Source organism: Colossoma macropomum, unplaced genomic scaffold (genome assembly GCF_904425465.1).
Source record: "Colossoma macropomum unplaced genomic scaffold, Colossoma_macropomum, whole genome shotgun sequence".
In the NCBI taxonomy this organism is placed as follows: domain Eukaryota; kingdom Metazoa; phylum Chordata; class Actinopteri; order Characiformes; family Serrasalmidae; genus Colossoma; species Colossoma macropomum.
Window position 1 is genome coordinate 528,519 of NW_023495280.1, and position 27,886 is coordinate 556,404.

Here is a 27,886-nt window from a genome sequence, read left to right on the forward strand (position 1 = left end):
ATATGCATAATTAAATTATAGTTGTTAACAGAGGAATTCAGAGTGGTTTAGTGTGAAATAGTTCAGATTCTTTACCGTGATGGTAATAGGTACCAGGGGTCGCCATGTCTATAACACAAATGTAGCCATTTTATTTACCATTCAAAACCACCAGTGAACCTACATGCATCATCTGGGTTTTTATATGGAATGTAGGTGATGGTAAAATGTTGATAAATCTGAAAAAAATATATATTTTCTTTGGGGGCTCTTTTTCCTTACAACAGCCTGCATGTACTTCCATGAGTGAAATGTCAAAAAAGGAAAAAAAAATATCACAAAATGTAAACATAAAACAATGTCTCAGGCATCAGGCAGCATATTTGTTTTTGTAGTTTTGTTATGTAGCTTTTTAGAGACATTAAACACTTCAGACGTCTGGTTTCTATCACCACCACTGTGAACAATTTTCAGTAACTTTGTCTACCCCTCAAACTGCTCTGAATGACTTTGCATCTTTTACATCATTGAAAAAAAGGTAGAATTTCCCTTCAGATATAATGGTTGAAACCCTACTAATTATCCTTGCCAACAATCCTTTAGAAGAGATTCATTCACGCTTGTTTTATTTGCACTATTAAATCGCTTCCAAAGCCCCTTTCTTTCGCCAGCTCCCTTTGATATCTGCATCTCTGCAAGATGACACTGCAGCAAAAGCAGATTAGCATATTCCCGAGGATGGCATCCGTGGCTTCCCCCGATAGGCCGATGTTTTGAAGCGGGAATGCATCCTGCCGGCTCGTCTGTGGAGAGAGGGTTTTATTAATAGTGAACTCATGTGAACAAGACGAGACCCCTCCATCAACGGCGCTTCTAAATCATTCATGACCAGCTGTCATGGTCTGAGGGGCGCAGCGCCACGCGGTGGGTGACAGTCTCAGAGCGCTCCGTGCCAGCTCCGAGAAGCTGCCAGAGGGCGAAAGTGCTGAAGACTGTTCAAGCCGGTCTCTCCTCTGTTGCTCCCTTTGTAAGCAGACTCAGCCTATGTGTCGGCTGCCTAAGTAACAAAATAGGCAAGTCCTGCTACGCCTCGCCCCTTGTATTTTTTGGGTTTTTAGACATTGTCAACAAGTGCTCCAGTGCTGAGAGGGGATTTGGCTTCTGAGTGGCAGAGTTCTGAAAGTCAGAACGGAGGGCTGTGGGTATTCATTTGGACCGTGCCTTTTATTGAAAGGAAGGCTTAGTGTCTCCGTGTCTGCAGCGTATCTGCCAGCGCAGGGCCGTGTGTCAGCGCACTTTTATTCCGACTTTGATGTGCTCCCGTCTGTAGCGGAGAAATCCCCTTGGCAGTAACTCGAAGAATGAGCCCAGCGTAAACAAGGGGAGACCCAAACAGCCTTGCAAAGCACGTGTCCTGTTACGGTTCTCTTTCTGTCCTTCTTGTACATGCTGGAAGAGTCAATTTGGTATCTGACTGATCCGACTATGGGAATTTTTGGGCAAAGCAAAGAACAAGATGTGGTTGGTGTCTGAAGTTTGCATCTTTAGGTTTGCAGTAGTGCTATGAGGCTAATGTAGCTCACAAGTATACAAAGGTTATGTACAAAATTAGAATCATGCAAATTAAATGCATAATTGGCAGACGACAGATTGACAGACGACTAATTACTTCCTAAGGAAGTAGCCGACTTGTAGCTGCAATTTACAACTAACAGGGCGACAAATCAATGACAAATCAAGTTTACGTTTTCTCAGGTTTATGCAAATGAAGTATGGCTTGGCATATGTCAAGCAATGTCTAAACGATTGGGTACAACAGATTTTTTGGACCAATAGTAGAAAGGGGTTGACAGAAATTCCCCAGTCTTTACTCTCTGAACGTTTTTGTTCCTGCTGGCATTTCATTCCAAATTCCCGAAAACATCACACAATTGGAAGAGAATCTTATAAAGCATGTAAACATTCAGTTCATATTTTAAACAAAATGGTGATATAGGCTAGGGATGAGTTTATAAATGGATATCCCGAAACAACGTCAACAACAACAACAATAAATAATAATAATAATAAGAAGAAGAAGAATGTAGGACTGTACACTTACCTTTTTAGGTGACAGCACTGGTGTTGCCACAAAAATATAGAACAGGCATTCTTAACCTTTCTTTCAGTGCAACCCCTATTTTGGGTTTAAAAATATTTTGCGACCCCCTCTTGGCCAACCCACCCCCATCCAGCCCCCTCTGTCCCCACACATGTCAATATTCACATTAAATAATTTACAGAAGAATAATGAAATATTAAGTCTGCTCTTTACCTGGACCTGCATTCCTTCACTAGCACTTAACCACAAATCTTTAGCCTGGTGCTGAGAAATGCTTCAGATTCAGCAGTCATTCAAGACCCTTCCTCAGTAACGAGCTCACCCAGTAAAAATTCATGATCAACATTAGTCCATCTTCTATGGCCTGTAGGTGGAGCCACTGAGCAGCAGTATCTCTGGGTTTGATCATTTATATATATTGTAGCGACACCCTTGCGACCCCTTCCTGGGAGGTCCCAAATCCCACATTAAGAACTTCTAATATTGAAGCATTTAGATGGAAATGTTTTATTATTAAAAAATTGGCCAAGGGAAATCAGTAGGTTTTTCGTGTTGGAAGAGTAACTGAGGCTGCCTCTTCAGATGAGCTAATGAGCTAATCAGTGCTGTGTTTGATGCTGATGAGGACTTGTCGAGGTCTTTTCTCCTCAGCAGAAGATGTGCCGATCCCTCCAAAAAAAAAAGTGACATCACGACTCCCGTGGTCTCTGACTTTTGCACAGTACTGCGTTTTGAACAGAATAGCTCAGTGGAAAGTTCAAATGCTGCTCAGTTGAATGAATAGCTGTCAGTTTGTGTAAACCACATTATGATTTTTGTGACTGCTAATTAATCTTTTTCAACATTAGCGTTTTTTTACTGACCACATACCTTTTAATGTATTATTTTAAACCCAGCTAATGTGCCAGTGCCTTTTCAATAAGCATTCAGTCCTGGTCTCAGTTCTACAGCTCACACTGCAAGGCAAATGCAGAGTTAAAACGTGTTTCATTTTAAAGTGACGCCTGCCCACATTCGGCCCGTCAAGGCTTCATTCACTGAAACATTATCATAACAGTCATTATTTCAGAGAAAGTCTCCCTTACAGAGAAAAGAAGGCAATATTGCTCTGACTCACTGAGAGCCCACTGCTTCAGGCATGCCCTTCAAGACGTGTGTTCTTTTTTTCCCCCAATGTTGTCTCAGAGGGTTTCTAGAGACTTTCTCAAAATAGGATCTTGGGGGTTGTTTTTTATCCTTCAAATGTGTTTGTTTTTCACGTTGCTCCTGTTAGCGAGTTGTTTGAAGCCTCTCCTTGTGCCTTAAATGGAATGATGTGACATTTTTAGCGTCTCAAGCAAAACTGAATCACTGCCTTAATTTTTTAAAGCTTCTCTTGCAGAAACACATACATCATCCCATCAAAATCCCAAAGCATTCACCCAAACAACATATAGCCTATTCGTGATGGACGTTTTGAGTAATTTTGCAGTGGAGTGCTCTAATTATGAAAAAAATGCGCAATCAATTACTTTAAAGCTTAAAAAGCTTGTTCAAATAGCAGAAGCGACTCAACACAGTTGGGAATGTTCATTTGCTATGAGGTGCATTGCTAATGACATGGCAACAGTGCAGTTACTGCTATTGGTCTAAAGGCATTTTCAGACTTGGCCTGAAGTCCTACTAGGGTCCGTACCCAGGATTCTGGGTTCATTCAGGGGAGGGGCTCGTTATCGTAGGTTTGTTTTCACCCAGGAGAATTTCTTCTGAACTGTGACTTGACTGCACAGTCATCTTTGTGTGCAAAGTGTTTGCTAAATGGTTCACAATACGTTCATCTTTATTGCTTTTTTTAATATTCCTTTGGAATCAAACCTGAAATGGTCATAAACAGTGCTTATTTTTTATTTTATGCATGGCATGTCCTAATGCAAGAGCATCTGCAAATGATGCACTTTTCTCGCTTGACTTTAACTGATTAATTAACAGCATTTACTGATTTAATGTAAATCTTTAATTACAATCACATATTAAATAATATAATATTGAGTAACTCAGCATCTTTTGGTCATAAACTGTTTTACCTCTTCTTTTGAAAACAAAAAGTTGCGGAGGCACTGTGGAATTTTTTCACTTAGAAAAGCAACAATACAAGTCATCTGTGTGGAGCACCAAAACTTTTGCATACAAGTGTTTTTCTCTTTTGTTTCAGGCAACACAAAATTAGTTTGTGGAGTGTTTCACAAGTCAAATAGGTGGTTAGATAACGAGCAGTCTGTCTGCCTGTCCCTGTAGCCTAACAGTCCGTCAATTTTGTGTGAGATTGTTTGGCCAGGCACTTAAAGTTTCATTGACCGCTTTATTGCTGGTGAGCAGTTCTGCACATTGGCCGCCGTAATTTTATGGTCCACCAAAGCCCCCTTTCTGGGCCCAAGTAGGAATAGCACAAAAGGTAATTAAACCATCACCAGAAACATTATCCGGCGCGCAGCGTACTCCCCCTGTAGTGGTTAATGGCTTCAGGAGCGCGCCGGCGTTGGACGAGGAAGCCTCGTAAAGCAGCGTCCTCATGGGAACGGATGGCAGGAAGCCGCACTTTGAAATAATATATGCGGGACTAAAAGGCTGGTAATTGTGAAATTTAAGCAGGCCGAGATGAACGTGCTATTAATCATAATGTCTCAGGGAGGCTCGTACGTCTGAGTGTGAAGCACAGCTTTATTTATTTATTTATTTACTTGTTTTCTGAGTGTGCGTATGAGAACGCTCATCAGCATGCTTTGCACGTTCTGAAGACTTTTCTAAATGATCCTTTTACGAAAGAGCAATCGAGGTAGCACCCCAGTGGTGCTTGTACCTCAAATACGTCTCCAGTATGTGCACTCGTAGTGTGAAGCATTTCCTTAAGTTCCGCTTAGAAAACAATTACATCTGAAATATGTTTGCTTCTGCAGTGAATGCTTCAGAATCATGTAGTAGCATGGGCAATTCACAAGCTCCAGTCCATGTTTTGCTGATTTTGTAAGTGAAAATAAGTCAACAGATTCTCTACAGGGAACACACATAAATGTGACATTTTCCTGCAAACTTTAATGCACAATTTCTATGTATTTACTGAGTTTAACATGCTGGTACATAACATATAAAAATAACTATAAACTTAAATTAATTGAATTTACTTATTGCCTCGAAAATATTGAGTTAACAGGCTCAAGCTTAAATAACTTCATGTGAGTTAATACATCCATACATATTGCATATAGCACTGCCACTTTGTTTATCCATCTGTAAATATTGCATATTGCACTGCCACTTGTTTATACACCCAGACATATTGCACCTCTATTAACATATCGTCGCTGTCCAAAGGAATCTATGTATCTCCATTTTTGTCGATTTTTATTTTTATACATCATTTCAACACACCAGCTGTCCTTTACACTGTGTGCAAATTTCATGATGAATGGACCAATATAAATGCTCTAAAATCACTTGGCATAAAATCTCTTTACATTAACTTACATTGAAAGGTAAGAGTGTTTTTGCCCTGTAAAGTTACTATTTCAGAGATACTTGATTTTCATTGGACAGCGATGATATGTTATTATTTACAGTGTGACGTACCACTGCATTGTCATCTGCATAATATCTATCTATGTATCTATCTATCTATCTATATATCTATATATATATATATATATATATATATATATATATATATATATATATAAGTTATAGTTACTCTCTAATCTTCAGTGATCCACACTTCTGCAGCCAGTAAGATGAACTCAAACAGCCCAATAACTGTTTTCCACTGAGCTGGCAGTGCTCTACTGCTTACTCTGGAATTACTTAACTTGGATCAAATATTCTTCCTTATGGAATGTATTGGCATCAATTAAAAGAACTCCATTATATCAAATTGATTGTTCTGTACAGTAAGCAAATAAGTGGCTTAAACAGGACAAGAATCACCCTGAAGACTCTAATAGTGCATGTTTAGTGCATGTTTTCCATTCCATTCCATGGTTTCAGGCTGAACTGATAAACCTGAACACAAAACACCATCATGGTGAGAAAAACAAGATGGAAAATGCATCCAGACTTCACATTTAACTTGACAGTATGTTATGACACATAAGTAATATTTTGCAAAGAGAATTATATTCATAAATGAGAAAAATTAGTTAATTAACAGAAATCAACAAAACCACTAAGAATGCTGGGAAGCTTTTTGGCAAAAGACTCTTCAGTCTGTTGGATTTATCCAGATTAACTGATCTTGGCTAAATTTACCTCAGTAACTTGTTATACAAGATTATACAAGAAATAGAAGGTGTTACTAGATTTTTATTAGTAATTTTAACAAATATGTAAAGTAAACCAAACACATTAAGTTAATTCATTATGTTTTACAGTGCAGGCCACATTTTGATTTTTGTGTATTTCCAGTATGTTAAATTCAGCAAATAAACAATAATTGTGCATTAAAATGTGTAGCGTGTTCTCCATAGAGGATGTGTTAACTTATTTTAGAGTTAAAAAAAAACTAGAAACTATGACAAGGGCACCCAAACTTTTGCATTTGACTGTGTATATTTATTAATGCAGTTTGCATTCATTTACTAGCAATAATATCTTACACAGTATAGATTGGAATACTATAAACTAGATAGCAGAAGGAATTTTAAGATGTTTTTAACAGCTTTTGTTTTGACCTCAATAAAAAATTAAGAAAATTAAGTAAATGAAAGGTGGTCTCTAACTTTCTAAAGAATTTAAATTATTTGCAGTTTTCTGTAGCTCATTATTTGTATTAGATAACTGGTACTTGAAATTCAACCAATTTAAATACACTTTGCAGAAACACCCATATAACACAATTTTCAGAATTTGATTGCTTTTGAATTGTCTCTAACTCTGATGTGGATGATCTCTATTAACATTGCAAATGTAAACAAAAGTGAAAACCAGAAGCATCAGGACCTTAACTACACTCTCAGAAAGAAAGGTCACTGGGGCAGTACCCCTTGTCTCTGGGGTGGTACCCTCATGGGTACATCTCAGTACCTTTAGTCAGGGAACATAACTGTATCATAATCCATTGAAGTTATATTTTCTAAGTTGTTTTGACTCCACACACCCCGTCTCGTCTCCAGGCCTTTTAATTTTATTGTTCTGCTTTAAAACATCAGGTTATAAAAAGGTACAAATATGTACTTTTCCTCTCAGAAAAAACTTATTTGTGGTTCACAATTGGACCTTAAAACCACTGTTGTACCTTTGAGGGCACATTTACATTGTTTGTACCTTGATGAACAAAAAATGTACCTACACAGAACCTTTATTTCTAACAAAATATCACTTCTTGTCAGCTGCTGTGTTTCAAGTTGTGCTCTTATGTTGCTCGGCGGACAAACACTTAGCCACGTACTGCGGGTATATGTGGCAGCTCGACTGGGCTTTGCTGGTACTCGCTGCAGTAAAAAAATTAGCATTCACCTCCTGTAGTTTTAACTGTAATAGCTGAGCTTCTGTTGCTCAAATGTCAAACTCTCCTCTTTGATTAATATTGTTACCATGAAAAGCTGCTATTTAGTTGACCAATTTAAAGCAAATGAATTCACAAAGTAAAAATATGAAATATCCACAGTGTCAGCAAGTCAAAAGAACTCTTTTTTTTTTGGCAGCTTGGCTTGATTTAATGGACGCTTTGTGGCTCTCTGTCTCACAGTTTCAGATCAAGGCCAATTCCGACGCAAACAAATTTGTGTGGAAGGCAAGTTAATAGAATGCTGCCATCTTCTTTCAGTCTCACTAAATTGCTTTTTTGAATCTGAGGCTTGGGCTAATGCAGACAGGCGTTCTCTTCACTGCGATGTTTTATTGAAGGGTGGATTAGGCGAACGCTGTCTGCTTTAGATTTAGATGTGGCCCACCAGATAAGCCTCCGTAGCGTCATTATCATTGAATATTTTGAATAGTTTTGTTTCGCTGCATTGTGTCTGATGCGCTCCTCCCCTTTGTCGCTGCTGTTCTTTTCAGGTGCCTCCCCAATTTCTGCGAAAACGGCGGCCGCTGCACTCAGACTTGGTCTTCTTTCCACTGCGACTGCGCTGGAACCGGATACAGTGGAGCTACATGCCATAACTGTAGGTTTACTTAGAGCATCCCTGCATTTTAAAGGTGTTGGAAGCCTGGAAAACTCAGTATTATTGTTATTAAAACAGTATTATTTCAAGCCAACACACAAATTTCGCACTATGTGTTCCAATTTAGCTTTGATAACTGGAATCTGGTACAAAGGCTTCCTGTTATGAACCGCAACCACAATATTATTTTGCACTCTATTCATTTCTATTTAATTTGAGCGACCCAGGTAGTCTGAAGTCAAGCACATCAAATGGAATAATGTGAAAGGCCATTTGCAAGGTCGCTCTAGTCTGATTACTAAGAACACATTTTAGTTGCTAAGCTACTTGGCGCATAGTTCTTAGATCGTCCCATGCACGTTCCCCTCCAGATGTATCCTTTCAAAGAGCCCGCAAAGAGCATATTCTTATGCAGACGGCACTGACCTTTTTCCCCCGCCTGTAACAAAACGTTCCCACGTTTACATAAGAGTCCAACGTCAGCTTTTGTTCTCAACATGAAATATGCTTTAGTGAATTCTCAGACTCGCGTTCTGTTTTTCTCTTGGTCTTTCTGCTTCACTCCAGCTGTCTACGAATCCTCATGCGAGGCCTACAGGCTTGCAGGAAGCTCCTCTGGCGACTTCTCCATTGATCCTGATGGGAGCGGCCCTCTCGGCCCCATTCAGGTCTACTGCAATATGACAGGTACGCTCCGGCCTTCTCTCCCCTCTTACACTGGAAATGCAGCTAAACTTTCTGAAGCTCTCGGATCACAGAACATTCCAGTTAATGTAATCCATCAAATATCGTAATGCTGTGTAATCTTAGTTCATAATATCTGATACTGAGAAGCTTTATTCCAGAGAACTATTTGGCAACACATTAGCCCTCTGGTTTTGATCAGCGATTATCATGCGACCCGAAGGGATTTTGTCCTGCGTTATTCCAGCGTAATGACTGGGATTATGACTTAAGCTAGTTTGATCCTTCATCATTCTAATTTTGTATAGTAAATGCTGATCAATTAATTGTGGCCTAGAATGTTGCAAATAATTCAGTTTCAGATGTGCTTCTTTATTGATCTCAGTGCTACAGTGCAGATAAATCCACCCCAGATGCTCCAGGAATTTGCAATTGCAAGAATTCACGTAAATGTTTGTGTTTGTTTATTCAGCTTTAGTCTCAGCTGTTCTGCCCACACGTAGACGGATCTTAAGATATCTAAGTTAAACTTCCGTAATGTGGTCAGTTCCGTTCTGACTGCGTGTCTGCGCATCTGTGTGAACGACCTTCCATGGCTGTTGCAAGCAGTTGCCTGCCTTATGTGCTGTGACTGAGCTTTATTGCTGTAATGGACGTTTTGCACTGTACTGGTTGATGCAGAGCACATTAGCCGCTGGGTTCATGTTAGTCCAGAGCTGCATCTCTGCTACAGTGGTGCTTGAAACCCTTTAGAATTCTCTATATTTCTGCATAAATTTGACCCAAAACTTCATCAGATTTTCACACAGGTCCTAATAGTTGATATAGAGAAACAAATTAAACAAATGAGACAAAAATTTTAGACTTCATCATTTATTTATTGAAGAAAATGATGAAAATCTGAAGTTCTAGATCAAATTTATGCTTTAAGGGTTTAAATTTAAATTTAGGGGTTCACAAACTTTCAAGCATCACTGTAGATGCTCTGAGTACTTTATGTTTAATACATTTCCTCAGATTGATTTCCTAAATATTCCTAAGTTCGTTTAGAGAACATGTTCAGTGGGACTGTACATGTGGATGATCTGTCAGTAGTTTGTTATCGTAGTCAGTTTTCATTACATCATTTTGATGTACAACATTAAAAAAAATACTCTTTTTGAGATGGTGTTTTATTTTTTAACCTTAGTTGCATGTTCTTTGTTCACTTGGTACACTATTTTTTTGACAGAAACTAAGTAGGCCACATCACAGCAAGTGAAATTAATATAAGACTCATAATCATCCAAAAATATACTTAAAAATATTGCTGCCAATAAGCGCCGCTGCAAAACATTTTAGTCTGCAACAAGCAAAAAAATGACCACGAATTCCTGGTGTGTCTGCCATCCAACATCATTTAAGGTTCCCAGGGATCAGTGTGTGAAATACCCTCTAGTATTCATGGGGTCCCTGGACAACACAGCATTCTGAATGGAGATTCTCCAATAAAAGGAGAGTATTAGGCCTATTCCCTGTCTGTGAAACTGACCCTTAATGTCTAGGGATAAAACAACTTGGAAGCACATTAAGATGTTCTATGACCTGTATTTTCTCCTTTGTCGTTACATTACATTCCAGAGAGCAAAGTATGGACCGTGGTCCACCACAACAGCACAAGTCAGGCACGAGTCCGAGGTTCTACCCTGGAGAAACCGTACAACATGCGCTTTGACTATGGCGCCTCTCCGGAGCAGCTGAGGGTGCTTGTGTCACAGTCGGAATACTGTCAACAGAGGATAACTTACCAGTGCAGGAGATCACGGCTTTTCAACACATGGGGTGAGTCCTGGCTGAAAAATCAAAGTCGCTCTGTTTTCCTCTTACCTCAAATGTAGTTCATAAGCCAAGATATGTTTGGTGTCCAAATTTGCTTCGTTAGTTTTGCACTGGGGCTACAAATCAAATGTAGCTAACTGGAAATGGAAACTTATACAACCTGCATGCTGTACACAATGGTATAGTGGTGTAGTGGGTAAGACCTCTGTTCCCCCTCACTGTAGACTGGGGTTTAATCCTCCACTTGGGTAAGCACTCTATGCTATAACAATATGAGTCCTTGGGAAAGACTCCTAAGACCACCTTCACCTACCTGTGTAAATGCCATAAATGTAAATCTCAGAAAGTCTTGCTTGTGTGGATTCTGACACTGCTGAATTAGATTTTTCACTATGTTATTTGTTGTGTTATGTATTATTCTTTGCATCCCTCAGCCTCACTGCTTTGAGAGAATTTAGGATTTTGTATCATGTTTGTGTGTGTTCATCCGTCAGTGTTCTCTCACAACAATACCCAGAAAGCATTGCTCAAATACATATTTTCCTAGTCTTTAAACCAGAAAATATCACTATAGAGACCATTGTGGCAATGGAAGACGTGAGTAGGCAAGCTTACAACAGATGTAGAATGGTTACATTGTTAATTTTGACAGGAGTGCCCCCTCAAGCTTGTATTGGCTTTGACTGCAGATTCCCTCATACTGAGTCAGGCTTCATTGTCTAACGTGTCTGTACACAGCAAAACATGAAATCTTAGCAAGTGAAAACATCTTATATGTAGTCAATATAGCTAATTTCCCATTATGAGATTAATTAAGAAAATTAAGAATTTTGTAATATTATTTCACATATTTCTAGACATTCTAAAATGGTTTTAAGTGATTTTATCTTGTGTGTCTTATTCCTGTGGCAGAAATTTTTACTTTTTTAATTGTTATTTCTTAAAATACACAAAATGATCTTCATTATTTCTCAAAACAAGTAAAATGATCTGCCAGTGGAATAAGACACGTTCATAATATAAAATGACTTAAAACAAATAAAAAAATACATAGAAACAGGTTAAATAGTCTTAGAATATTCTTACACTAGTCTCATAATGAGAAATATAACCATATGTAAGATGCTTTCACTTGCTAAGACATATTTTTTTGCAGGGTCCTTCACAAGGCCCAGTCCAGGGTTCACCTTTTGCACTTGCCATGCAGTAAATCCAGACTCTCAGAAGCACTATAGTGTAAAGTCTTAACTGTCAGAGGAGTGTTCAAATTGATACTCTCTCCACCATTAAATTGCTGTCTTTGTGCTTTGATGCTTCTATAAATGTCACCCTGGTTTGACAGCTAATTGTGAAGCTTTTGATTAGTTGTCCTTGAATGTCCAGGAATGTGAACTTGGTTCCAAGGACCAAGTGGACATTGCACATTACACATTTTATGGGATGAACACTTCAGCTCAGCTGCCGATGTTGCTAGTAATGAATGGAAAATAGCAGATAAGACTGTTAGCATTACGGTAGTGATGGGCAATTGACTGGTTTAAATAAATATCGATGATTATTGAAAAGTAACTCAAAACCCAAAACTGATCCTTTCCAGGTTTTTCCAGATTGCGACACACAGTCTGAGGAAAATTCTAAGCATTGTCTGTCAAGCTTAAGTGTATTTATGCTTGGGAAATATAAAAATATAATACTTCGTTGTTTCCCACAGCTATTAGTAGGTAAGGAAAGTGGTCAGATCATCCCCTGCTGTTTGCGATCAAAATATATGTCAACACTGAATTGGAGGTGAGGCAATAGAATGTGCCATTTCACCCCCAGTTGCAGTTATATATGACCCCATGTCAGTGTTCCAGATGGTTAATTGACAATAAAAGAGAGAGAAATAAATTTCCTAAGATGGAACACGTAATCTGTTTTGATCACTGTCACATCGCACAAAGCTGTGCTGGAACTAATTCATTTGTATTATAACCTTCACTTAGCAATGTTCTGTTCTATTGTAATGCTTCAGATGGCCATTAATTCTGCGTTGCAAAAGACAAATATAACTTTAAACAGCACGCTAAGTATTAGATAGTACACATGTAATGTTTTATTCCTTTTTGCTGTTAAAACAATGCGTTGTGAAAGGATATTAATAGGCTGTTAAGCTACTACAGTTCCCTACTGGCTCTTTAGAGTGTGACATACCATCTGAGGAAAATTCTATGCATTTTCTATACATCTTAATTTGTCCCAATGCTTCAGATGAGTTTTAAAATTATGAAAATATAATGCTTCATGGTTTCACTCAGGTATCTAGAACTCACTCACTTCTGTGGGCCCGTTTAGCAGTCTGAAGTTCCTCCACAAGGGGGAGCTATTTCCAAGTCACGTTTAAAGAGAAGAAACAGCCGTGAATCTACACCAACAGGAGCTCACGAATGCATGTGTTTGAAGTAACCACTTTTAAAATGAGAAGGGAAGTAGTTCTTATTACCAAAAGGTGCCAAGTTATATAGTTTAATATGGAGTGGGGGTTGGGGGGCTTGCGTTACAATCGTTAATCCTGTTTTTTACAAGAACGTATTGTGAAGATGTTAAAGGAAACCTGTAGTACACCTTATACAACTGATACGGTAATACTAGCATATTAAAACTGGTGAGGCTACTTGGTTGGTATTTCGTCTCAGCATTTTATAATCCACATTGTCCTTTAAACAAAGTTTGCCTGCGCTCCCCCTGGGAGTTCAGTAAGACACGCCTGTTGAGATTCTCTCTCTTCTCTGTTCAGGCTGCGCTGGGGGAGAGTCATGTGTAGGTTCCTAATTTATGAAAAATAGATGTAGCTTAATTCCTCCGAGGCAGATATCATGTCACTGCAGACAATAAACAAGATTTTTATTCCACCACCATTAAAGGGAATGTTCTGTTCTCCTCTCTTCCAGTCCACTGGACTCCAAACAAAACATAATTAGTTGCATTTTTTTTCTGAAATGCCACATAAACCATCTCTCTAACTTGATATGTCCTTCTCTCACTCTCTCCTCTCGCCCTCCTCTTTTTCTCTCTTTCACTGTCTCTTTTCTTCCGCTCTACCACTCTCTCCTCTCTCTCTCAGCTTCGTCTGTCTCTCTTCTTTTTCTCCCTTCCTCTCTTTCTCTCTCTCTCTCTCTTTCTCTCTCTCTCTATTCTTTTTTTCTCTTTGTCTCTACCTTGATTTCCTCCCATTTTCCCCTCTCGTCCTCTACCAGCCTCTCTCTCTTTCTCTTTTTTATCCTCTTCTGTCTCTCTCTCCCTCCTCATCTTCTCCAAATCTGTCTCTCTGTCTTTTTTCTTCCTCTGTCTCTCTCTCTATCTCTCGCTTTTTCAAACAAACTCTCTCGCCCTCCTCTTTTTGTCTTTCGCTGTCTCCTTCTTCCGCTCTACCAATTTGCTTCGTCTGTCTCTCTCAATTCCCTCTGTCTCTTGTCTTTTTTCCCCTTCTTCTCTCTTTCTCTTCCGTTTTTTTCCTTTTTATCTCTACCTCGATTTCTTTCTCGTCCTCTACCAGTCTCTCTCTCTCCTTCTCTTTTTCATTCTCTTATTCTGTATCTCTCTCCCTCTTCATCTCCTCCAAATCTCTGTCTTTTTTCTTCCTTTGTCTCTCTCTCCGTCTTTCGCTCTTTCACACTATCTCTCTCGCCCTCCTCTTTTTCTCTTCCGCTGTCTCCTTCTTCCGCTCTACCACTTTCCTTCCTCTCTCTTAACTCCCTCTGTCTCTTGTCTTTTTTCCCTTCTTCTCTTCCTCTTTTCTTTCTCTCTCTTTTTTCCTCTGTCTCTACCTCTATTTCCTTACTCTTCCATTTTCCTATCTTGTCTTTTACCAGTCTCTCTATCTTTCTTTTTTCATCCTCTTCTTCTGTATCTTTAACCCTCCTCATCTTCTCTCAATAAGTCTCTTTTATCTTTCTTCCTCCTCTCTTTCTCTTTTTTGTCCTCTTTGTCTCTGTCTATTTCCCTCCTCTTTCTCTCTCTCTTATTCTCCTTTCCTCTACCAGTCTCTCTCTTTCCCTTTTTCCCTCTTCTTCTGTATCTCTCCCTTCTAATCTTCTTTCAGTCTCTCTCTTTTCTTTCTTCCTCCCTTTCTCTCTCTCTCTCTTTCTCTCGCCCTCCTCTGTTTCCCTTTCGCTGTCTCTTCCACTCTACCACTCTCTTCCCTCTCTCTCTCAACTTCCTCTTCTTTCTCTTCTTTTTCTCCCTTCCTCTCTATCGCTCTTCTCCTCTTCTTCTCTCTCTTCTTTTTCCTTTCTCTACCTCTATTTCTCTTCTCTTTCTCTTTCATTTTCCCTTCTTGTTCAATCTCTCTCTCTTTTCTTTCATCCCCCCTCTCTCACACTATCTCTCTCATTCTTATCTTTTTTCTCTCTTTCACTGTCTCTCTCAGCTTCCCCTCTCTCTGTTCTTTTTCCCCTTCCTCTCTATCTCTTTCTTCTTCTCTCACTCCCTTTATTTTTCCTCTATGTCTCTATCTTGATTTCCCTCCTCTTTCTTTCTCATTTTTTCCTTCTTGTACTCTACCAGTCTCTCTCTTTCTCTTTATTCCTCCTCTTCTCCTTTATCTCTCTCCCTCCTCATCTTCTCTCAATCTCTCTCTCTTTTCTTTCATCCTCCCCCCTCTCTCACACTATCTCTCTCATTCTTATCTTTTTCTCTCTTTCACTGTCTCTCTCAGCTTCCTCTCTCTCTCTTCTTTTTCCCCTTCCTCTCTATCTCTTTCTTCTTCTCTCACTCCCTTTATTTTTCCTCTATGTCTCTATCTTGATTTCCCTCCTCTTTCTTTCTCATTTTTTCCTTCTTGTCCTCTACCAGTCTCTCTCTTTCTCTTTATTCCTCCTCTTCTCCTTTATCTCTCTCCCTCCTCATCTTCTCTCAAGCTCTTTCTCTTTTCTTTCTTCCTCCCTCTTTCTGTCACACACTATGTCTCTCGCCCGTCTCTTTTCTTCCACTCTTTTTTATACTCTTCTTCTGTATCTCTCTCCCTCCTCATCTTCTCCATATCTGTCTCTGTCTTTTTTTCTTCCTCTGTCTCTCTATCTCTCGCTTTTTCAAACTCTCTCGCCCTCCTCTTTTTGTCTTTCGCTCTCTCTTTCGTCCGCTCTACCAATTTGCTTTGTCTCTCTCTCAATTCCCTCTGTGTCTTGTCTTTTTTCCACTTCTTCTCTCCTTCTCTTCCTTTTTATCTCTACCTCGATTTCTTTCTCATCCTCTACCACTCTCTCCTCTCTCTCTCAGCTTCCTCTGTCTCTCTCTTCTTTTTCTCCTTTCCTCTCTTTCTCTCTCCTCCTCTGCTTTCTCTCTCTTCTTTTTTCCTCATTCTCTACCTCGATTTCTCTCCTCTTTCTCTCTCATTTTACCCTCTCGTCTTCTACCAGTCTCTCTCTCACTCTCTCTCTCTCTCTCTCTCTCTCTCTCTCTCTCTCTCTCTTTTCTTCCTTTTCTTCTGTATCTTTCACCCTCCTCATCACCCCCACCCCCCCATTGGTTCTAATGTGCTTTGTCTTGTGGTGGTAAATGTAGAGATGCTTTTCCAATCAAACCAATCAGACAGTGCTGTATTTGCACTGCACTCTGCAAAAGATCATATTTGCTTGTATTATATAACGCTCTTTATGCAAGTGCAGGAATAACTCACTGTGCTTTACTCCTCCTGCCAGACGCAGTCATGCATAAAACAAGGACCGGCACGTGTAACAAGCTGACTGTGTTAAACCTTATCACAGATATCACCACAATAACAACAGTAATGCTGTAATTTTAATTGAGTAACACTTAATAGTAGCAGGCCTTAATAAACATCAACAAAGTCACAATCGAATGTTTTGTTAATGAATGTGAGTAATTATATAATAGGAACATATGCAGTAATGAGTGCTACAAATATTACAAATAACTACTTCATACATACTTAGAACGTCCTGTTTTAGACGATTAAGTAGTTATTTATTATCTTACTACTTTGTGATACGTAAATGTTAAATGCAGTTATTCATTATTAAGTGGTTAATATAACTTTTTTAACATTAGTCATTCATTCTTTGCATCTGAAGTTTATAACGCATTTCTAAAAATATAAAATATTACTTTATATACACTTAAATATAATACATTTAGAAAAGCATTTTCAGCATGTTAATTAATTGTTTGACCTGTTCAGTTGGACACAGAACTAATCAGACAAATCAGATGTGTACTGTAGGCATGAGTATTAATTGCAGATACTGTGTATATATGATAAATATGTTTCTGTTATTAAGTATATGTGGCCACAGCATTTATTGGCTTAGTGGTACGAGTGGCCAGTGCAAATTTCTACCCGTGTTTTAGGTTTTTGCCATGTGGTTTTGACATTTTTGACATTGAAATAAATGGAAAGAAATGTAATTGAGCACATATCTGCCCATGCAGTGAGGTAATTCCATAACTACATTTCAATATTATAGCAAAACTACAGTAATAACTCTAGACTTCTAAGCGTTAATGGAAGCATGCATGCATGAACAGACCTTCCTCACACCTCACAAGCAGCACAATGACAGTGTAAAGCAGCAGCACTAATAAGTAGCTGTGGAAGTGCTGCCACTTATAGAAGAATTTTGTACATTTTGAACTCCCTGAGCGTTTGACATTGACGGGAGCGCTGCAAATCAGTCGCAGTCTCTCACCTTCCAGGGTGGCCTGTCGGCCTGGCAACTCGTTCTCAAGCTCATGTGCTTCTCTGCATTCAGAAGTGATGGCGGATCGTGTTATCTCAGTCTCTCACAGTCTACATTCTCTCTCTTTCTTGCTCACTTATGGCTGACAGACAAATCTCCATTAAAAAGGCCGCAATTCCACTTTTACAATTTTTAAAACGTAGCCCGCTAAGCCCGCTCGTCTGCGGCTCTTAACTCCGCCTGAGACAATGTGCACAGATCAAACCGCTTGCCTGCAATTCTTTCGCATTTCATCAGCAACGAGCGACGCAGACACCTCCGAGCCTGTCCGTTAGGAAGATAATTAGAGAATATTCATGGCCCACATCCGTCGTTGATTTTTAATCTGGCAGTTGTCCCAGACACCCAATAATTACAGCCCTGATAAAATTCCACTTGACATTAATGGAGCCGGAGTCCAAAGATTTATTAGAGCACATCATGATTACTGCACTTTATTACAAACATTTGGCTTTGGAGCTTTAAATTATCCCATCATTATAGATATCACTCACTGTTTCCTGGATGCTATATGCCTGACGAGTGCGAACTTAATAATCGCATAAGTTGGAAGCTTATCGAATTCGACTTTTGCAGAAAGCCGGGACGAACAGAAAAGGCATAAATCTGACTGCGTGCTTTTATTATGTATGTTTTAAATTACATTAGAAGTGTAAATAATCTCATTTTCCCCCAGGGGGCAACTGAATCTCCAGCAATTATTTATATATTATAGAAGAGAGTTTCAATTTACATCAAAAAGAGATATCATTAAGCTATAACAGTTAAACAAACGCCATTTGAGTTCTGTTGGTGCTAAAAGATTCATCATTCATCCACGGTCTGGATCTCAAAAGTACAATTAAATAATTAAGATTTTATCAGTGAGGTTTTCTGCAGTGATTAGAAAAAAAAATAATATATAAATATAGAATAATAATATACAAAAGAACACATCCCAAGACCAGAGTGCATCACTGCACCCTCATCCGACCTGGATACAGTAAACAGTAATCTAAGTGTATAAAAGCAACCAAAAAATCTATTTTACTATGGTTACAATCTGTCAAACTGGTCTCCCTAAAAGCAAATTCATTATTGAGGTAGGCTCATGAGTCCCACAGATCCTTAAAATGTCTTTAAAAAGTCCTAAAATAGATTTTAACCCCTTAAAATCCCAGGCTTATTACATACTATGGCTTATTATCCAGTAACTACAGGGACGTCAGTGCAAACTGGTTCAGCTATTGTTAGCTTATAGAAGTGTGTAATAAAACTGGGCCCGCCGGCAGGACCTGGCTATGTAAGAGGTTGACATGTAAAAATGTATATTAATGCCTTTTTGTTTATTAGAGTTATTCCATAGACCTGACTGAAAAGAGTTATTCCATCCATCCATCCATCCATCATCTAAACCGCTTATCCTTCTGGGTCGCGGTGGGGTGCTGGAGCCTATCCCAGCTGTCATTGGGCGGAAGGCAGGATACACCCTGGACAGGTCGCCAGTCCATCGCAGGGCAGACAGACAGACATAGACATTCACACACACACTCACACCTATGGGCAATTTAGCGTGTCCAATCAGCCTGAATGGCACGTCTTTGGACTGTAGGAGGAAACCGGAGTACCCGGAGGAAACCCACGCAGACACGGGGAGAACATGCAAACTCCACACAGAAATGACCCCGGAAAAGAGTTATTGTGTATATTAAATAATATACAAGAATATCCAGCTTACAGTAGTTTCGTGGTCAGAACTGAATGCTGATCAGACATCAGACACTGAAAAGGCTGTAAAAGAATCATGCAATCTCAAAGCATGTATACATCCCATATTAGTGTTTGTCAGGGTCCCCACACATCCTGGAAAACTTGAGAACCTGAAAATGTATGAACTTGTTCTCCAGTCATGGAAATCACCTGGAAAAGAAGGGGAAAATGTTGCATAATAAGAGTGAAGTGTAAAGTTAAGTAATTAAATCTCCAGGATTGCAAATATTAGTATATTTGTAGCTGCTAATACCCAGTTTAAGTGTCCATTCATACCTATTGTAGTTTGGAACGCTAAAGTGTTTCTACAGATGTATGGATGCTGTCAGGATCACCTGGCAGAGTGAGGAATCATGCAGCATTTAACATTCACTACTAAAAGCAAAATGGACCTGTTTTACCTTGCAAGTTCATGTTCCAGGTCATATTAAGCATTCAAGATATTCAACATATCGTTCAGACAACATTCTCCAAATTCTTTGATCAAAGTGTAATGACCTTTGCCCCACCTCTAAACGCCCTTTGGTGTTTGATTATGTTGCCGTGCACCACGGTTGAGAATAATTATTTTATCAACCAATATTATCATAGCTCCTCTTCCTCCTCCTTTGCCTCCTATACTGCCAGAATTTTATCTTACCTAAATATTTCACTCAGGAATGCGTTACGTTAACCTCTTTCTGCATGCCACCTAATGGCCATTCAGCTGACAGCTGCAGCTTTCTTCATATCAAACTATTCTGTACAGCTCACACAACAAACAAACAGCATTTAAACACAGTAACAACACTTTTAGAAGTGTTGACTTGCTTTCTCACCTATGCAAAATCCAGCTCACTTCCTGTTTAAAATCTAAAATATATTCCGTTAACGTTGCTGAAGAAAGAAATGCTGAGTTCAACTGATGAAGCTTCAAAACAAGTGGAAATTGCATTTTATGGCTGCTTTGAAACAGGATTAAGGAATAAAAATGCATTCTGATTTACATTGACTTTAAGAATGTTAGCAGCTCATTTGAAGATGACGTTTTGTGAGCAACGGCTTTTGTATATAAAAGTGATGAAAATTGTCCTGGAAAATGGGAATTGTGTGTGTTGTATGTTGGAAATTATATTGTATTTTCTTTGTCAAGGTCATAAAAATGAGTGAAAAAGCATTAAATTTGGTTTTAAAAAATTGTACAGCAAACATGTAGCCACACGTATTGCAGAAAACCCTGAACTGCTATAAGCACTCTTATTCTACAGTTAATGCACAGTGTAATGTCCCCAGATTTCATACCACCAACTCATAAATCCATTAATTTACATTGCCAGCTCTTCTACACTCTGCAAACATTACTATGTTAATGCTGATTGTTGGTGCTGTGATTGTAATGTAGCTGCAGATTGGTTTCTCAACCTTCCTTCCAAAAAAAAAAAACAGGAACTAAAGGTTCCTTCCAATGTTCTTCCCTTCATTCTTCTCCTGATGTCTGTAGCACCTGTATGCAAGAATCCTTATGCAGTCTTAAGTTGCCTTGGGCTACTGCAGCACATTCCCCTTGATCCAAATAAGATGATGCTCTCAGTGCCTGTCTCAGTATCTGTAAGCTTACAACTAAATCATCATTTACTGACCATGTAATTTAAACCCAAGATGAAAACTGTCTTGGTTGCTAGATACCTTAAATATGCTGCCTTCTAATGCACCTAATTTTAAGGCAGCATTGTATATATTCTTAATCAATAAGGCATTCCTTAACGATGCTTCACTCCCTAGTCACCACCTGTTGCAGACATTGCCCTCTGGAAAACGTTTCCAGGCAGTAAAAACCAAATCAAGATGATGCTCACAAAGCTTATTCCCATGTGCAGTAGCAATTACTAACTGCTCTGAACAGGACTGTTCTTTCATATTGGTGCAGTTTGCATTTTTAGCGTCAATCATGACTGTCACTATCAATTATGTTAGTAATCGAGTAATCTAGCAATTATTTTGGCAATTAATTGAGATTTCATTAAAAATAAATTTAAAAATTGGCTTTTTTCAAAGATTTCAGAACACTTTATCGAAAAATATAGAAGGAAGCCTTCAAAAATACTTCATATGTAAATAAAACACTAAAAACAAAATATGTGCCCATCAGGTGACATTCCGTACTATAAAAAAGACTAGTGAGAGAACTTAAAATGTGTATTATTGGGGCATCTGTATCAGCAAATTCAAATGAATTCATTTTAAGTTCATTTTTATACTGCTTTTTGCTGGCCTTGCGATTCTAATTGTAGTGGCCTGTTAACCTTTTAGCAGTCTGCTCTGTTTAGCAGTGTGATCTGTTCAGCCTAGACCTGGTTCAACAAAACCTTTTACTTTGTATGCAAATAATGCAACACAAACATGGATGCATTAGTGAGATCCTGCTGGTGTAGGTTTCCTCCCTTACAGTGCAATCTGAGGGCTCCCCCTTGTGGAGATTATTCAGCCTGCCAAATCTGGCTTTATTATAGTCTGTGGATGCCCTGTATGTTATTCAAATTGCAAGCCAATTACTATGCCAATTCACTGAGAACACAAATTTTAAACAATGTAATTTTTTAAATTGAGTAATTGAGTAATTGTGAGAGCGTTCGGTATTTTGGTATGTGCACCAGCATCCATTAATGCGTTCACCAATAGAAGCCTTACATATTTACGCCTGTTAGACATTTTGTGTACTTACTACACTGAGAATATGCATATTTTGTCACTACATAATATATATTTGCTTCGTGATTGTAGTCTGTGCTGTCTGCTTCCATAAACACTGATGTCATGAAGTATTTGGCCAGTAAAATAAATTTGAATCTGATTCTGATCTGATCTAATTGTGTGAGGTGAATAAACCGTAGTTGTGTGCAGGGGGCAGGAAATTTAATCTCTCTGTAACTAGCTACCTTATAAGCTTCCATTTAATAATACTACCTACCTAGACAGCTACTTATGTAGGCATAGGGGTGCAGGGCTGTTCACTACACAATGAGACATATTCAGAGTTTTTCTTGTTAGAAGAAAATCTGTAGGCCAGAACAATTAGTTAAAATCAGTCACGGTTCTTTTTTTCTGTCTCTCTCGCTCTTTTACAGGGCTTTGTTTAAGCATGAGCTTTTGATCCAGATCACTTTTTTGAAAAAGCACATGCCTCTGTGTGTTTTATGCTGCAGATGGTGCCCCCTTGTCCTGGTGGCTGGACCGTAGCGGAGAGAGGAGGACGTACTGGGGGGGCGTCCTGCCCGGAGTCCAGCAGTGTGCCTGCAGTCTGGAGGAAAACTGCATTGACTTGAACTATTTCTGCAACTGCGACGCAGACAGAGATTCATGGTAACAAAGGAAAAAGAGGCTCAGTGCATTTGCTAGCGCACTGTCAATGCGATTCATATTGTAACTTTACAGAAGAAGAAAATGCACTCTTCTTCAGGGATTATTTAGTAAAGGCAATGGTTATTCATATAACCATGACAAGCCAACCAATATTTTAATACGTCTATGAAGTTCATAGAATGGCTATTACAGTCTCTCTGGTTACTATATTCTCTCTTGTGTTAATTCTACTTATTATTATTTTTATTATTATTATTATTATTATTATTATTATTATTATTGTTACTTATATTAGACCTGTTATTATTCATTTTACTACATATTATTCGTTTTATTGTATATAATTTCCATGACAAATAACACACTGTATATAGTTCTTTCAAAAACAGTACCTCTGTTGTTACAAGCCACTTTTTGTAAAAAAAAAAAAAGTTAAATTAACAAGATTTAATTCTACTAATTTAATAAAATACTGTGCAAAACCCAGAGACATCCCTTTACTTATTTAATTTTCAGTCAAAACAGCCAATAAATATAAGATAAGATTATATCATTTTTCAGAAGATACTTCTGATTAGATAGAAGACAATCCCTTTGAATAAAGAAAGAGAAAGACACAGGTGTTTCTGTCCATCCTTCCACTGTGAGAAGACAACTCAAAACTATGGGTCTAAAAGGATGTGTAACTGTTCAAGAAGCTCTTACTGAGAAAAAGGAAACAGACACATCAAACAAAGAAGCTCTCAGAACAATGGACTGACCACCCCAGAGTCCAGACCTCGACATCACCGAATGTGTTTGGGAAGATTTTTTGAAGCTTCTCTTAAATAGTAAAGAGAAAAGTTTTCTGCTTCTTTCCTGGAAAAAAGAACAATTAAAAATAAAATGAAATAAATAAATGGTGCTCTCTGACTTTTGCACGGTACTGTACAAAAATGCAAGATTTTATTTTATTATAAATATTTTACAATGTCCAAAAACATTTAGCATTTACTCACCCCTCCATTTGATCTGTTCATTACTTAATTACACTGTTCATCTGTTGTATTGTTATAGGATTGCTGCACTACTAAAACTGCCGTATGAAGGTTGGTTATTGTGTTTCTTGTTGCTCACAGGGAGAACGATACTGGCTTCCTGTCCTATAAAGAGGACCTGCCTGTGAGTGGGATAGCTATAGGAGACACAAATCGCCTGAATTCTGAGGCTGTGTATAGTGTCGGACCTCTGGAATGCTCCGGTGACAGTAGGTGGTCTTTGTTCCTCCTTTTCTTTGGACTTAAACCGCATGACAAGACGTATAATCTGCTATGCCTAATTAGAATCCAGCCATGAGGGATAGATATCTGAGAGATCTCCGATGTCCTCTGAGAATTCCTCTTTATCCTCCAGAGTCTCTGTGGAACGCAGCGTCTTTTTACGAGGAGGCGTCGTATCTGCACTTCCCTGCTTTCCAGATTGAGTTCTCCTTTGACATCTCCTTCTACTTCAAGACTGGCTCCCCCTCTGGGGTCTTCCTCGAAAATCTGGGGCTCCAAGACTTCATCAGAGTGGAACTGAGCTGTGAGTGTGTCTCCTCAGCCTACTTGCGCGGGTCCGCTCATTGCGCGTTCATCAATAATGCATAATACACCTAATAAAGCAACTCTATGGTATAATGCTGTTCAGGATGCATCCAAGACGTTGCTTTCCCCTGGTTCGAGGCACCCGAATCGACTCATTAAGGGCTTCCTAATTAGCTGATGAGTTGATTCAGGTTGCCAAGGACTTGATTCATGTGCCGCAGAGCAGGGTGTGACTTGATTTACTTCTAAGCATGTCGCAGAGTGACACGGTGTCAAGATAAACAAGAAGATTATTTTATCAACCATACAAATCCAGCGACTCACTTCAGCATATCTCCTAATTTGGAGATTTGTGCTATCAGCCTGTCAGCTCTGCCAGCACTAGTAGAGATTACACGGCCATATCTACAGATCACGGGCACTCCTTACAAGGTTTTGAATTCTAAAGAAGTCAATACGGCTGGATTCCTTCAAGCAGCACACACATAACGAGACAAGCGTACGATATAAAGCCAGGTGTGGTGTTGAAATTTCCTCTCCACAAAGAGGGCCGAGTTGAGATAAAACAAACTGCAGCTTTTTCAAATCAAAAACTCCTGTACAGCTGACTCAATACAAACACATATGTGATATGTGCTGCAGTTAAAATAAACACTTTTCACAAAATTTCTCCTCTTGTTTCAAAGACCAACGAGTGACAAATAATTAGCAGAAAATGACACCACACTTCAGTTATGACTGGCAGTAACTGTGGCATCTAAGAGTTAAATGCTCTTTCATTTCAAAAGGTGGAGCTACTCATGACTTTCTGTCCTTGCGCTTCTCCTTCAGCTCCTTCCTCCGTGACATTCTCCTTTAATGCGGGCGATGGTCCGGTGGTCTTAGCTGTCAAGTCCCCTGTGCCTCTGAATGACAGGCAGTGGCACTGGGTTCGTGCCGAGCGGAACGTGAAGGAGGCATCACTGCAGGTGGACCAGCTGCCCCTGCGCTACCTGGATGCTCCAGCTGACGGACACCTCCGCCTGCAGCTCAACAGCCAACTGTTTGTGGGTGAGAGACACAGACTAATGCCCTGGAGAGAGGAGGACTATTTTTCTTATTTTTGGAAATGCATTCATATTTTTGCCCTGAAGTTTTCTGTGAATTATTCATGTAAATTTTAATTTGTCCTCAAATTTATAATATACCCATTATACTGAAAATATTGTATTTATACAGAACTGTGAAAAACAGAGACCACCTTTCATTTATTTAGTTTCCAGTCAGAACAACCATTAGGTACAAATTATTCATTTTTCAGAGTCAGTACAAAGCAGAAAACGTATTTGACAGAGAGTGACACTGCAGACAGAAGTTGGTTTTGCAATTTCTGCTTCTCACCATTCAAATAATCCCAAACACATTCAGTGATGTTTAGGTCTGGGGTGGTCAGTTCATTGTTCTGAGAACACCAGCAGCTTCTTTGTTAGATGTGTCTGTTTCCTTTTCTCAGCAAGACCTTCTTGAACAGCTACACACCCTTTCACGTCCTTTTCATCCTTCCATAGTGCTGAGTTGTCTTCTCACAGTGGAAGGATTTATGGAATTTTTCAGACCTGAAGCAAGAGTGGAGCTTGATTTTCTCCTCTCTCTCAGAGATGAAAGCTTTAAGTGCTGTTTATCTGATGGGGACAGTTTTGGTGGTCTACCAGGTCTTGCAGGTGGTTGTTAAAAGTCACATTTATCTGTAGCTTTTAATAGATTTTAAATTCCAGTTTTGGAAACTCCTGATTTTCCTTTGAGTTTCCCCTTAGTCAGGTAGATCTTATATCTAATCTCTTCAGATGTTTCGCCTGGAAAATGAATAACTTGTTCTTAATGGCCATTTTGATTGTAAATTAAATGAAATGAAGGGTGGTCTTGAACTTTTGCACTGCACTGTACATTGAGTAGAAATATAATACATTAAGGATGTGTAAATTATTGTTTCTTTATTATAAACTCAGAGCATATCTAGACTTATACATTAGGATGAAAAAAAAAGTTTATGAATAATTAATTGATTATTATGCATAGGCTTGATGAGCTCATTTATAAAATATTTGAATATTTTCAGCATATGAAATGTTTAATTAACGTGCTCATGCACTTTTAACACGGTGCATACATCAAATTAAAAGCACTTGCAAAGACTTTCTTTCAAACACTCAAAATATATTTTCCAGAACCAGCATTCTTATTGTTTCTTAATCTCTGTGACCTTAATATCTTGAAAAAGTAAACAAGACACGATCATGTTTAGGTAGGTACCAAGCTAAGATTTTTTATCTGTGACACAGGACAGTTTTTCAATGTTGGTAAAAGGTCCTGCATCTGTGTTTTTTAGAGTTTTAGGTGAATTTTTTAAATATTAGGATTATAATTTAGTGTTATAATTATGGCTGCAGTTCATATGCAGTAAAATTTGACAAATTTGGTAATTAAAATATTGTAAGGCCCATAAAGTCATTAAAGCTATCAGTATAGTCAATACTTTTAACTCATTTAATGAGGCACTTGACAGGAAACTGTAATTTATCAAGCTAAATGCTCGCTAGTCACCAGTAGACCTTTAATCAGGCCTAAAGTTTTGGTCCAAACCCAAATAAGGCCTGATGCACGTTTACATTGAAAAAATACTCATTCCGCACCTCATAGTGATGAGTGACCATGTTGGCATGGTGACATCATTACCAGCGAAGATGGATAATCATCAGAGGAGAGTTGCAGTAGTGTAGAGTGTTTACTTATGGTGGGGAAAGGCCGGAAGATGCTCTGCACTTTATTTTTGTGGAATAACACTGTGTTTGTCTGGAATTAAACAACGAGTTGTTTGGCATCCATGGCTTCCTAAAAAAACCCATATCCACCATTGTGGTCGGCGGCAAAAGTTGGGAAAATTGGACTCTTCATGAAGCGCTCCGCTTACCGCTGCAGTCTGCGGAATGCTGCCGATTGTGGTGGCATAATTTTTCTTTGTGGCTCCTTTGAAAACAATGGAACATCCGCTTTGCCGTCATCTGTCTACCACAAACATGTGACCGCAGCATGAGAATTTTTCAGTAAAAAAGTTATGTTATGGGCCAATTGCAATGAATTTAAAACTACATACAATACAAAGCATAAATGTTTTGTAATATAATAAACCAAAAGCATAAAAACTTTAAATTCAACAACTAACGACCTGATTCTAATGTAGATAGTGATGTAAAATAATTGAAGAAGTGGTTCTCGGTCGTCAGCGCTGGGAACGCCATACACTTTCATTTTTACATTATCCTGCTCTGACACACTGGTGCTTTTGCAGGGTTTGACAGTTACTTGATGAGTTGGTCAGGTGTGGTAGACCATGAAAAACAAAAAACAGCATCACAGATCATGAGGCTTGACACAGTTCTTCTATTCTTAAGGAGGAACAGCTACCAGACAGAGGGGTTTCCTGGGCTGCATCCGAGCACTTGATGTGAATGGAATCAGCTTTGACCTTGACGAGAGGGCCAAGATGACCCCGGGGGTGAGCTCGGGCTGCCCAGGTCACTGCAGCAGCTCTGCTGGCTTCTGCCACAACCGTGGTAAATGCATTGAGAAGAGCAGCGGCTACGTATGCGACTGCACTCACTCCGCCTACGGGGGACCCTCCTGCAAAGAAGGTACAGCTACTTTTTTTGGTCACATTTAATCCATTTTTTAATACATTTTTCATACTTTTATTGTCTTTATGTACAAAAAAACATGTTGCGTGACCATTTTCCAACCTCTCTTTAA

The 27,886-nt window shown here is 38.9% G+C and overlaps 1 protein-coding gene across 1 annotated transcript in view; it reads left to right on the forward strand.

Moving 5' to 3' along the window:
* The window catches only part of cntnap5a (contactin associated protein family member 5a), a 140,390-nt gene that overhangs the window by 98,028 nt on the left and 14,476 nt on the right, over positions 1–27,886 (forward strand). The window contains exons 11-18 of the mRNA XM_036561924.1: positions 8,105–8,211; positions 8,779–8,898; positions 10,516–10,716; positions 22,382–22,538; positions 23,657–23,784; positions 23,931–24,101; positions 24,935–25,153; positions 27,532–27,771. Coding sequence (XP_036417817.1) covers positions 8,105–8,211; positions 8,779–8,898; positions 10,516–10,716; positions 22,382–22,538; positions 23,657–23,784; positions 23,931–24,101; positions 24,935–25,153; positions 27,532–27,771 — 1,343 coding nt within the window. The remainder of the gene's footprint in view (positions 1–8,104; positions 8,212–8,778; positions 8,899–10,515; positions 10,717–22,381; positions 22,539–23,656; positions 23,785–23,930; positions 24,102–24,934; positions 25,154–27,531; positions 27,772–27,886) is intronic.